Genomic DNA, 12857 nt, shown 5'->3' with positions numbered 1-12857 from the left:
AAAATAAGTGTTCGGAGTGTCATGTGTGTTGCTCATGTTTCAAAATATGTGTTTGTTGCGTCATGTGAATCATGTGCATCAAGTGTTTTGTCAAAATAAGTGCTTGCTGCACACGCGTCAAAACCGTTTATGATAAAAGAGACGCTCACGTTCACAAAATACATGCAAGACAGTCCCTTAAAATTAAACTCTGATTACACATGAGATTATGCGAGTGTCTGGCAAACGCGAGCGTCTCTTTTATCATAAACCCTTTAGATGCATCTGCAGAAGGCACTTATTTTGACAAGACACGTGATGCACATAGGTTCACTCGATGCGCCGAACACATATTTTGAAAAAGGAACCACACACATGACGGGCTACATACATGTTGTGACGAACTTCGCATCGAGCGCCCTCGAAAAAAGAAGTCACCGGCCGCCACTGCTACGGATATGTCTACAAACGTTTGAGGTCCAGACTTAACTCTAAACACTACGAAGATCTATTATTTTATAATTTATAACCTAACAGTCGTCTGTCAGTAAAATCTTTACTTCTGTTTGTGCTATCGTTCTTCATGAATAGAAGTTTGAACTTTTGGTTAATTTGTACATTGTACATCTACATTATGTTAAAGATGTAAAGACATCACTAAGCACCTGAAAGCACCTTAACAGCTTTATATAAACACTTGATCGGTGACGTCCTCACTTCAAAATACAGAATAAAACAGATGCACTTAAAATACTGAAATCTTCAATCAGTCTTCAATCGAAATTCATACAGAGGGTAATCAAGGACAGATATTGTATCCCGTTTAGTCTTCCTGCTCCATTTAAACACAATGGCAAACACCAAATTTCCAAGGGAGAAACCTGTGATCTCATTCTCTGAAGTAAGGGAAGGAGAGAGGAATTTCCATATCAGCTTTGCTGGCTATATAAGGAATCAAATCTCATGCTGGACAAATTCAACACCAGTAGAGTCCCTGACATACTTCAGTGTTTCAGTGTAAGGATGAATATAGAAAACAATGGACAGTTAGATAAGAGTTACATTAACCATCTACACCAGATAACAAGACATTTCTATAAAGAGGCCTAATGATAAGCTGAGATAGCGTTTACCTATAGCAAAACAAATTGCAAAGGGAGCTATAAAATACAACTGGGCTAATGAGACGTTTTCTCTGATTAGAGATGCAATAAAACTAGAAATCATCTGATATTCAAGATAAAGTTAGAAAAGCTTTATCTTGCAATTTAATTTACATACTATAGTTTAGCACTTCTGCTAGATAGTCAGATAAGGTTGATAAGGGTTAATAATGGATTTTTTAAGTCATAAATTAAAGAAACAATGTTAAACAAATAAAAAAACAAGTAGAAAACTTTACAAGGTAAAAACTAAAAAAAAGAGGATGTGCTGACCATTATCTTAGTTTATCTTTTCAATCATCATATTAATAATTTTGTGTAATGCAGGTCCAATGCTGTTGTTACTTATATTAAATGTACAGTATTGCAATGTCCTGATCAATTTTTAAATTTCATTTCATTGTTTACTACATTTAATTTTTGTTCAAATTTGTTCGATAAACAATTTTGGTACAATGCTGGGACATCATTAGGTTGGGCTTTTAAATAAAGCAAACCAATTGCGAGCCATGTATAGGATACCATATGTCCAGCATTGCTTTTGAAACATCATTTGTCCTTGTAAACCGCAGATATTCTCTGTGCTGATCACAGGCCTGTCAGACACGCTGCGATGAACTATCAGTTATTACACAGAGCTAAAAAAAAAAACAAGACCTTTACAATCCGGCACAAGACCTGAGCCTGACACACATTATATAGAGTCAATCTATTTTCAATCACAAGTCCTCTTACTTTCTGCCAGTTCAAGGGCTTTCTTCTGATGACGGAGCTCAATCTGAGAACACACGAGATAGACGATGCTGGGCCGTTCGGACGGCTGTCGAACTCAGCAAAACATATATGCACACAAACACATAGACACAGGTCGATGTAAAGCCCACTACCCTGGAATCTGCGTTTTTCTTACCGTGAGCTCAGCACAACTTGGAGAGGGTGGAGGGGTTTCTGGTATGTTCTCCTCAACGACTGTGAAATCAGAAATACAACAGATGAGTGAGGAATCTGGGGCAGAACGTTATTTTTTAATACTTGCTACTCAAACACAATTTCAACATTAGAAACTAATGATGAACTCCCGCAGTGCAATAAAAAATTCAAACCCTGATAACACAGAATAACTCTTACTTGATTTATTCTGTGCCTTGCGAGCCAAAGCCTCGAGCAACTCCTGCTGTACCTGTTAAAAGAGAAAAGAATGTGAAATAGCTCTTTTCTTAACTATTCAGACATTGGCTGCACAAGCCTTAGTGAAATCATGTAATATAAAAAAATATTGTTTAAAACCTGCTGTTATAGAAAAATATCTATAATTGTTTAAAAGCACTGTAAAAGATTTGTTACGTTCAATTAAAAAAGGTAAGTTACTATTAATGTGGTCTAAAGCACTATTCGGATGGGATTCGTTTTCCAAACGACGTTTGAGTTTCAACATGTCCCCCACAACGTCTGTGATTTTATTTACGGATTCGGACAGGATTAAAATTCTTAGGCTATTCCAGAGATGTGAGTGTCTGTTTCATGCGTTTGGTTGCAGAAGATCACGTGCTCTGGATAAGCGTGTTTGTAATGTTTGATATTTTGCTTTAAATGTACAATTATTACAAAACATGTAATTTATTAATTTAACTTTAACAAAATCAAAATAACTTATACAAACGTGTTTTATATAACTGGCTGCTTATAATAAACCCAAAGAAATTAAGAAATAATGATTAATAACAATTTATTATCTTTATTAATTAACATTACCATTCCGGAGTTGAATAAAATAAGGTTGAGTTTACCTTATACTGATATTACAGTGGCCAATCTTAACAGTGTTTGATATTCAGCTCGTCTTCATTTATTTATTTTATTTCGCCAAATGTAAAAAAAACATCCATATCTGAATGAATGGGACTCAGGAAGTATAATATACGCACGTTAGTAAGACCTTAAGGCAGATCACTTTGGCCAAAACACGACAAGAACCGGGTTTTCAAAAGATATTGCGGGCAAACACAGACATTTGCATCCGGGCGAGATTAAATTTCTCGGAGGACCTCTGAGACGAAAAACAGTTAATTGTCCTGTAATTTTTACTGAGGTTGTTAGAGAAAAACACAGACATGGCCGATTCGCACTATTTTCTCAGAGGTCCCCCTGTAAAACTTATCCCATCCGAATAGGGCTTAAGTTGTTCTTACGTTTTTGCATACATTTAAAATAAATTTTAGCATGAAAGTTTTTGTTGATTCATGATTTGTAAGTTAAATTGTCCGTACGTACATTTTACGAACAAATCTGTGCGTACGCATGCTTAGTGAATGAGACCCAATATTTTGAGTTAATTCAACTTAAAAATATTAGTTAACTTAAAAAAGGTTGTGCAAAAAACTTACTTTTTAAATTGAACAAACTTTTCTTTTTTTACAGTAGCTATGTCCCAATTCGAGGGCTGCGACCTCCGAAGGCTGCATTATTGCGTCACAGCAGTGCGACTGAAGACTAGTAAGGTCATCTCAATTTGAAGGATGCCTAAAATGCAGCCTTAAAAAAAGCATCGGAGCTGTGAAGATAGAACGAATGGATCCTTCACAGCCTCAGCTATCCCGAGATTCATTGCGTGCTTCTGTAGCTTGATATAACGCTTGAATATTTAAAATAAATATTTAAAACCTTTGTTAAATAAAAAAAAATGCTCTTATCACGGTTTTAGTATTATAAAATATGTTTTGTATTAATAGCTGTAAAAACTGAAAAGTTGGATCAGCTTAAATATTACTGCAATTGGGAACCCTTAAAAAAATTAAGTTTATCATCTTCACTAAAATGAAACTAAAGTGAAATTTTAAAAAACATTTAACTTTTTATAGTGTATTATTGGGTGCGTTTTAATTTCTGATATTTTTAAGGTTGGTTAATTTGATTTCTGTTTCTAGTCTAATCTACATCAACGTGTCATATTTTCTAAAAGAAAATATTTTTTCCTGGTTTCATATGTATTTTAATAAGTCAGAAACATTTCTGCTGTGTCCCTCTGTGGGCGCGTACAGCAGATGACGCAACTATGCAGCCTCCGTAGGCTAGACTGTCTCATTTCGGTTCTCTTCATGGACTTCGTAGGCTGCGACCTCAAAAGAACGAGTCTTCGCCCTTGAAGGACGCAACCTTGGAAGGATCCAGCCTTAAAACACATCTGGGACGGCATGAGGGTAAGTCAATTATAAGAGAATTTTCATATTTGGGTGAACTGTTCCTCCTGTGTTTTACTCTGAATGTTAAAGGACAAGTTCGGTATTTTAGACTTAAAGCCCTGTTTTCAGATTGTTTATGGTGAAATAGAACGGTTTTGACTGAAATTTCGACATTTGCGGCTGCCCTGAGAATTTTCCTGTGTTTGGTTTTCATCTCACACCTCTACAATGGGTTTAATGGTGCACTGGAACAATCCTTCCTAAAATGCATTAAACTTGTTAGGGGTGTTCACTGATATGCTCACACAAAAATCGCTGCAAAAGATGCCTTCCAACAGCTGTTTAAGCATTCGTTGTTAACTTGTGGACCTATTTTTCCAAACGCCTCACACCTGTACATTCTTCCGCTTAGAGCTTGAATAATAGACACTCCAGCCTAGGTGGTGGCGCTAATCCGCCATTGCCAACTGCAAGAATAGAAACAAAGTTCCCGGTGCGGAGTAATACCGTACCTCACAGGACATCTAATACAAGTCAATGGAGTAGATAAAAACTATGATAAAACCTGTTGGAATGCGTCTTTTGCAGAGATTTTTGTGTGAGCATACCAGTGAACACCCCTGACCACTAGGTGAGTTTCACGTCTTTGTAAACGAAAGTTTAATGCATTTTAGGAAGGATTGTTCCAGTGCACCATTAAACCCATTGTAAAGGTGGGAGGTGAAACACAATCACGCGAAAATTCTCAGGGCAGCCGCAAATGTCGAAATTTCAGTCAAAACCGTTCTATTTCACCATAAACAATCTGAAAACAGGGCTTTAAGTCTAAAATACCGAACTTGTCCTTTAAAAAGGAAAAGTAAAGAATCTGTAACCAGTTCTCTCGATCGATTCCTACTTTGATGTTTTTCTGCAGGGGTAACAGAATTATGCATGCTTACTTGTTTACATTCCCTTCTTTCGATTTCCTTTAATACCTTTGAGTACATATAACACCTTGACTTAAAACTTTTAAGCTATTTGGGATCTGCCTGCACTCTTCAAATCCGTGAGGTGCCAACTAAACTGCTGCTGCACAATGTAATCTCAGAGCACATGGCACATTACGAATACAAATGTATCCGATCATGTATCTGGAAGGAAATATCAGTCAGTTCTGAGAGGAAGTCCATCTGCTCTTTGACCATGAAAGGCACGATTATTTTAAACTAGGTGTGTGGCAGAAAGTAATGGAGATATTTAACTCGGCTTAGTGGCCCATAAACATGACATGTCCTGTGAGGCCGACCAATGTGGCAGCTCCTGCCCGGAGTCTACAGACTTGCGGCAATGACAAATGGAGCTGGACTGGGAAACGTGCCACTGTGTCCCTGTAAGGCCAAACTACAAAATAATATAAAAATGAATCACCCTTATGTCGTGTAGAAGACAAGAGGAGTCATTTTGAAGTTGCAATAAATCCTATATTTACTGAATAAGTTTAGCTGTAGCACAGACTTCTTGGGGCTCACACATGCTATGAACAACTACAAGCTCAAGTTAAAGTATTTTAGCGAATCACTGAATTGAGCATCTCATCTGTTCAGCTGAACACAGCAATTCAAAAGCTCATGTGAAATTTAGAGCGTGAATCATCATGGTATCCAATGCAAATGCCGACCCACACAGAATCCCAGGAAATGGCTTTATATTTCTGTCCCCAATGTGTCTCCAGGTGCACAGGCTCACCTTGAGGAGAGTTTCTGCAACATTACCTTAATGACTGAAAGCTAAGCACACGCAGCATGGCAGTAATGTACTGACTCGGTTATGATGGACAAACAGCAGGTCTAACAGTATTTTTGATATTATGCTCATACAGAGAGAGAGTCTTATGAATTAACCAAATGAAAAGGATGGAAATGAAAAAGAGTGCAGCTATAATTTTCTTACCGTTGAAGTGAGATGCTCCAGTGCTCTCTTTTGAAAAACTGGATTAAAAACCTCTGGTGTCTTCGGGGTATCATCTTCTTTATAGCTACAGCATATACCAACATAAAAAACAAGTTAGTCTCAATCAATATGAATGTGATTTATATTGTATATTAATTTGCTAAACATTTAGTACCATGGTATAAATCAAATATCACTGTAATACTCCCTTACAAACTGATATCTTAGTTTTTGTAAGGGTACATTTTTGGTAATTGTGCTCCTGTATTGCTCAATTGTGGAACATTCAGGTCAGGAAAGTTCATAGGTTCAAAAACATACTGATAAAAAATGTTTACCTTGTATGCACTGTATAAAAGTGTCTGCCAAATGTAAATGTATATGTAATTGTATTACCCTAGAACAACATCAAAAATGTCCACAATGACTTTGCACTCAATGCAAACATATAAACGGGGCAGTACATTCAGTAGAGTTTTCAGTGTCCCAGAAGCTAAACTGGGACAAATGGTGATGCAGACAGAGGGACCTTAAAACAGATCAGATCTCTATAAAAATGAACTTCCTGACCAGACAAAGCCTAAAGGACACTACGTAACTCTGATCGCCCAGCAGACAGGAAATGATGCAGAGCATATCATTTGACTTCCATTGACGTCCATTAACTGCATGCTAACGTTTCCCAAAGAGGTCTCTGTGGTCATCAAACTGTGGTACGTGTAGCACCCGAGGTGATAGGTGACATGAAGAACAAATTACAATGCTAGAAAAATTATATTTTAAATCATTTACTCGACTGTCCTATTAATAAACATAAAATGTCACCAATTATTATTTTTTTAAAGATGCCATACAATGTAAAACTGTATCACCTAGGGATAGATGAATAATAAGAGTTCTGTACATATTTTGAGCCTCAAACACGATTGTTTTCTCTTCTTATGTAAACCACTAGAAAACAGGCCAATCTCAACATTACACCAACTGTGACGTTACAGTCGAGATGTACGCCCGAACATTAAATTACACATTAAATTAAGTATAATGTTGTTACAATGCTAAAACAAAGATGTGACTGCTGAGTTAGCGCTATATGCTAGTTAATGCTATATGCTAGTATTTAGGCTAAAGTTATACAATTGACGTTACAGTTATGTTTTGCAGGTCCATTCTGGAAAAAAAATAAACTTCCAGTCCATTTACAATCTCTGAATAACTGATTATTCCTCAAAATCTGTATATTCTTATGATGCAGGCTCAAGCATAAATTCTGTATGCACAAACACAGAGCTCCTGAAATGAGCCACTCTGATAAACAGCCAATCACAGCAGAGCTCAACATTATTATTCATGACCCATTCAAATAAGTTAATAGACCATTTGATTCTGAGAAGGACAAATCCTAGGGTTGTATATAGACATGTAAAACCGTCTCTGGATCATTTTTGCACTTAGTAATGACATATATGTAGATATCAGAAAACAATGTAACATATTGTATCAGTGCATTCTTTGGCACCTTTAAAGTGGAAAAAAAATGCAGAAGCAGTGAGAACAGACAGAAAGTCTGCAAATTATATTGAAACATAGTGTATGTAAGAGATGATAAGATACTGTATGATTTCTCCAGACCGTGGCAGGTCAAATGGAGAGCTCTTTGAAGTGGTGTGATGCTCAGAACAGGTTGGGTATCTCTGAATATCTGAGAGTTAGGGACAGACAGAGCCTGAGGCAAAATCACTCAACTCACAGAAATGTTACTGTCACATAGACATCTGCTGGTAAAGTCTGGATCTACAGCTCAGAATACTTCATTGGTATCCTTGTAAAGAATGTTAAAAATATTTCCTCACCAGATTTAATCTTTATGTCTTGATTATAGGTCAACAATTTTGTACAACAGGTTTGTAAATTATGTCAAACAGAAAGTATATATATATATATATAATATATATATACAGTATACATCATTTTTTACATTTCTTTTTTGAACTACTGATCTAAATCTGCCTTTGTTTTGTCATCATGGCTTGTTCACGCTGACCCAACAAAAACAATTCTTGGACACAACAAAGTTCCTTTGTTGGGGCAGAGTGAAATAGACATTAAACTGTATAGATACTGCACCACTTGTATTAAAATAAATGGGAAGAATTAGAAAAGCCAATATAGTGTCTTTAATAACGGAAGTTCCAACTACAAGAGCAAACTCATTATTGTTAGTCATATTGACTTGCATTGCTTATTTTTAAGAAATTTTTTGCTGTTTAAAGACATCATCACTGCAGATGCTGAAATGAAAGTTTATGCTACAGTACGTTCCAGACAACCCAGATTTAGGACATTAAATCGCTAAAAATCTACACAGTGGACATTTAAATGTTTTGATGTTACTAAATCATTTGTAGCATTAATGTTAATGTTACTAAATATTTTTAATAAACTTAATTTAGGCTTTTTGGTTTAGGGGCGAGAAATATCCTAAATCCAAGTTGTCTGGAACGCAGCATAAATCGGACTCAAGTGAATGTGACATGCATTAAAAATGTATTGGGTGTAAACTAGCAGTAACATTTGTTGGATTTAAAATGTTTTTTTGGTGGAAAAAACATTTAATTCTGTCCCAACAAATATCAACAACCAGTGGAATTTAGTGTTTGTTAGCGTTTTCTTTGACAGTGTAAAGCAGCTTCTTAAGCAAAGACTACAGAATATAATGTGTTAGTGTAATGTACAGTAATTAGGTTGATTCAGTTGTAATAAACAATCTGGATATAAAGCCAGAAAAAATATCCAAGATGTAATTGGTCACAGCTTACATAGTCATTAAAAGCCTCTTATATAATGCATGCACATAATAAATGTTTTAGCTCAGTTTATGTAATCATTAAAGGCTGCTGACAGACACAATCTGTTAATTAAAAGCTATAGTTTCACAATCCTGAGACAAGGTTATTAAATGACCTTTGACCTTCGGCTTCCATGTGTACTCACCGTCTGCGGGCCCCACCGCGGAGCTGCGTGTGAGGGACCAGCTGTAGGAGCAGATGCACTGCACTCTGCCAATTGGCCTGATTCCTGAAATCACAGCTCTGGGCCTCACATTCCTCAAAAGTGAATTGGTACAAGGACCTGGAGTCCTCAAACACATCTTGCTGCTCCACTGGACACAACAGGGTACAATATTACAGACATACAAATGTCATACAAATTAAGTCTAGACTTAAAGTGGATTATGGTGTAACACTTGTCTGTGTGGATTTTTTTATTTTGAGTGTTCATGGTAATAGAATGTAATAACTATAGCAAAAAAGGTATGATATGTAAACATGGAGCTTGTTAAATTTAGGAAAGAGAAGTGTCCCTAACCAACTGAAGATTTATCCTTACATGTACAGTATCTCCTCCAGTGATTTAGTGCTGACATAAATCATTTCACTACTCTGTTCTGGTCAAGCACGCCACAGGGAGCTACACTGTGTTACAGATGCATATAATGCATTATAATATAATCAATAAATCATCCGAACCGTACACCATCTGTATGTGCCATCTGTACACTGCAGGAGCACTCGTATCATTCACCGTAACAGTATTGTCTTTTCTGTTTACCTGAGAGCAGAACGCCCATGTCCAGGAGAATGTTCCACATTTTGGAAGCTATTACCCTGTTCTGTATGAATTCACAGTGATCCATCAACCATTCCACCAGCTCCAGACCAATATATGTTCTCCTGACAACATGAAAAATGAGAACAGGAATAAAACACTTTTTCAATTCGGCATACATTAGTCATGCATTGTGCAGTTTGTTTAAAGTTGATACAAAGTGATACTTTTTGTAATGTCACTGTAAATTGACACAGACAGAGATTAATTCCCCAAATATTTAGATTAGTGGTGATCAATAATGGCTATTAAATGATAGATAGTCAAACTATTGGCTCCACCCTTCTCATTAATTTTTAAGTGTATCTTGGTGGCTTTCAATCAGCTTCTCAGTATATCTCTGAAATATCGAAATTATATAAAAATATACTTCCTATTGAATGATGTTTGTAGGGGTGCACGGGGCAAAAACGAACGCAGGGTTTTTTCCGGTATTTTTTCACGCTGCAAAAAGACAATCTTTTTGGAAATGTATAATGTTTTTTCCAGAGAGTTATTGATGAACGAGTGTTTTGGTAGCATGTAAGTACATTTTTTCATCATATGTTTTTTCGTTTTCTAAGTTGGGTGTGTAAGATACCAAATCCAATGCTATGTCATATTAATCAGTGTCTTGTTGACTAAAACATCGTTTTGAAATATGTCTGCAACTCTTAGCAACTTTTTGGGTGGGCTTGAAAATATTTTGACCCAGCGGGGTTAATTGTAACGGTGTGTTACAACTAACCCCTCAGCACTTAAGATATGAAACCACTAATGTTAGCATAATTCTTGCTACACATGAATGATTGCTGGCTGCTAACAAAATAAATGTGCCCGTATTATCAAAAATCGTGTGTCAAATTAATTTTTGTTTATATTTTTTATATTGATTGAATAAGGTCACGTCACAGATTGAAATAATAATGAAATGAATGGCTAAAATCAGACTTTGATGCTCATTATCTCAGAATTTGATTTTGAAACTGTAGTATGGTTCTTACAGACTGGGTCACATATAAAAAAAAATTGTCAAAATTGTGGTGCTTTTTCTCACATATTTAGACATTTGTAACCATTTATAATTGAACTATTGTTAGAAAAGGGCTGGATGAATGAATACAGTGTGGATACCTGTCTATTATAGACAGATATATAAACATTATCCACTTCAAGTATATAGACAAAATAGTATTGAAATATTTGCCTGCAAACTTAACTTTTAGCAAGTGTTACAACTAACCCCCTGCCTGTTACAATTAACCAAGTTGTAACGTTTGCACTTCTGTCATGTCTGGTGTAAGAATGGCAAGTACTAGAAACAAACTTCAAATGTTCATTTGTAGCAGAGATGTGTGTGTTGCTTGTGTAAAAAGATAATTAATCAAACTCAAACATTTTTTGAATGATTAAGCCAAAACCAAAAAGCATTAGGTTGTGCCCCGCTCTCCCCTACTATTTATACCACCTTTCTGAATGTAATTCACTAAAACAGAATCCCAGACATATTAAAACTGCACATTATTGGGATACTTGCCTGATGATCCTTGCCAATTTAATATGAGTTTTCCAGTTGTCCTTGCCATTAGATAGGAAAGCATTCCTTAGTGCTCGGCCAGCACACGGCACATTCTTCACACAAGTCTTCATGAACATAACAAGTCATGATAAACATAAATCAGGATAAATTATTTAGAGGCAAATTTAAAACATTTATACATTAAACAAAATCTGATAAGGTTGCAAAGCAGGGCTGCACAATATATCGAAATTAGCGAAATATCAAAGATTATTACAGTGCACTAAAATGCTTGATTCTGATTGGCCAGTCACGACATTTCAAGGTATGTTATTTCGAGTTAACAATTGCCTGAAACTAATAACACATGGTAACACGGATGCTGCAAATCATATATATTTTAAAATTACACAAAATTTAATATAAATATGTATTTTAATAACATATGTGAAATTATATCTACAAATAATGTACAAATAATGACATTTGAACGTCTTATATTATCTTAAAAATTCTCGCGTAAGGTCTGCATTTGTTAAAAATGAGCAAATAAAATATTTTAAATCAGTATATAAATGTTCCTTACCTTTCTTATGAGGTAAATAGCCATGTAATAAGCAGGATAATGTACAGACAGCTGGTTGTTATAGCAGAAATAACTGAATAACTGAATAGTTTTAATACTTGCAAAGGTTATGTAAAAGTTTTAGAAAACAATCTGGCAATTGTGTACAAAATCTTGTGTGTGCCCTGGCGTGTGGAAGATGATCAGTGATCAGAAAAAATGTGAAATGTGCACGTTTGTTACTATTATTATTAGTTTTTGAACATATTTTATTAAATTAAAGTTCAAATTGATTTTATTATATTGCATATTGTTTAAAACATCATTTAGCAAGTTACTGCATATCACAAATTTCTTTAATATTGTACAGCCCTATTGCAAAGCATTTTTTAAAGCTTATTTCTCAACCTTTAGCCAGAAAGTATATTCCTAAAAGTTATATTTTCTAAAACATATACACATGCCTCGTTTCAGTCTGACAACAGGTTAGGCAACAGTAGCTTAATGCAGTTATATATCCCTCATAAAACAATTTTTATTTCTGACAATAGCTGTCATGTTATATCCATCTACAGAATTGCATTTTGAAATCATGAAACAATTAGATTTTTAAGTCACTGTTAAAGTAGTCAAGGAGGGTAAATACCTGATATACCTTCTGTTTAGTCTGTCCTGCATTTGAACAGTGGATGGATTCAGGTGACGGCTTCTGAGATAAAATCTAGAAGGAAGAGAGAAAGGTTAAACATCTAAAAACAATAAAGCCTTGTATACTCCAACAATACACTTTGTCTACTGTCTCTTATCGTACAACAACAGCTATGAAGATTATATAGATTATACAGAGGTTCATTCACTTCACCATCATGTCT

At 35.5% G+C, this 12857-nt stretch overlaps 1 protein-coding gene across 1 annotated transcript in view; it reads right to left on the bottom strand.

The window, feature by feature from the left end:
- The window catches only part of rapgef5b (Rap guanine nucleotide exchange factor (GEF) 5b), a 54233-nt gene that overhangs the window by 39694 nt on the left and 1682 nt on the right, over positions 1–12857 (bottom strand). Inside the window, exons 2-8 of the mRNA XM_065261308.2 lie at positions 12632–12706; positions 11439–11545; positions 9866–9987; positions 9248–9416; positions 6254–6338; positions 2271–2322; positions 2053–2111 (exon numbers count right to left, since the gene is read on the bottom strand). Of these exons, the coding sequence (XP_065117380.1) occupies positions 2053–2111; positions 2271–2322; positions 6254–6338; positions 9248–9416; positions 9866–9987; positions 11439–11545; positions 12632–12706 (669 nt within the window). The remainder of the gene's footprint in view (positions 1–2052; positions 2112–2270; positions 2323–6253; positions 6339–9247; positions 9417–9865; positions 9988–11438; positions 11546–12631; positions 12707–12857) is intronic.

This window comes from Paramisgurnus dabryanus, chromosome 13 (genome assembly GCF_030506205.2).
Source record: "Paramisgurnus dabryanus chromosome 13, PD_genome_1.1, whole genome shotgun sequence".
Taxonomy (NCBI): domain Eukaryota; kingdom Metazoa; phylum Chordata; class Actinopteri; order Cypriniformes; family Cobitidae; genus Paramisgurnus; species Paramisgurnus dabryanus.
Note: the sequence above shows the minus strand (reverse complement) of the source record. Positions and strands in the feature narration are given on the sequence as shown.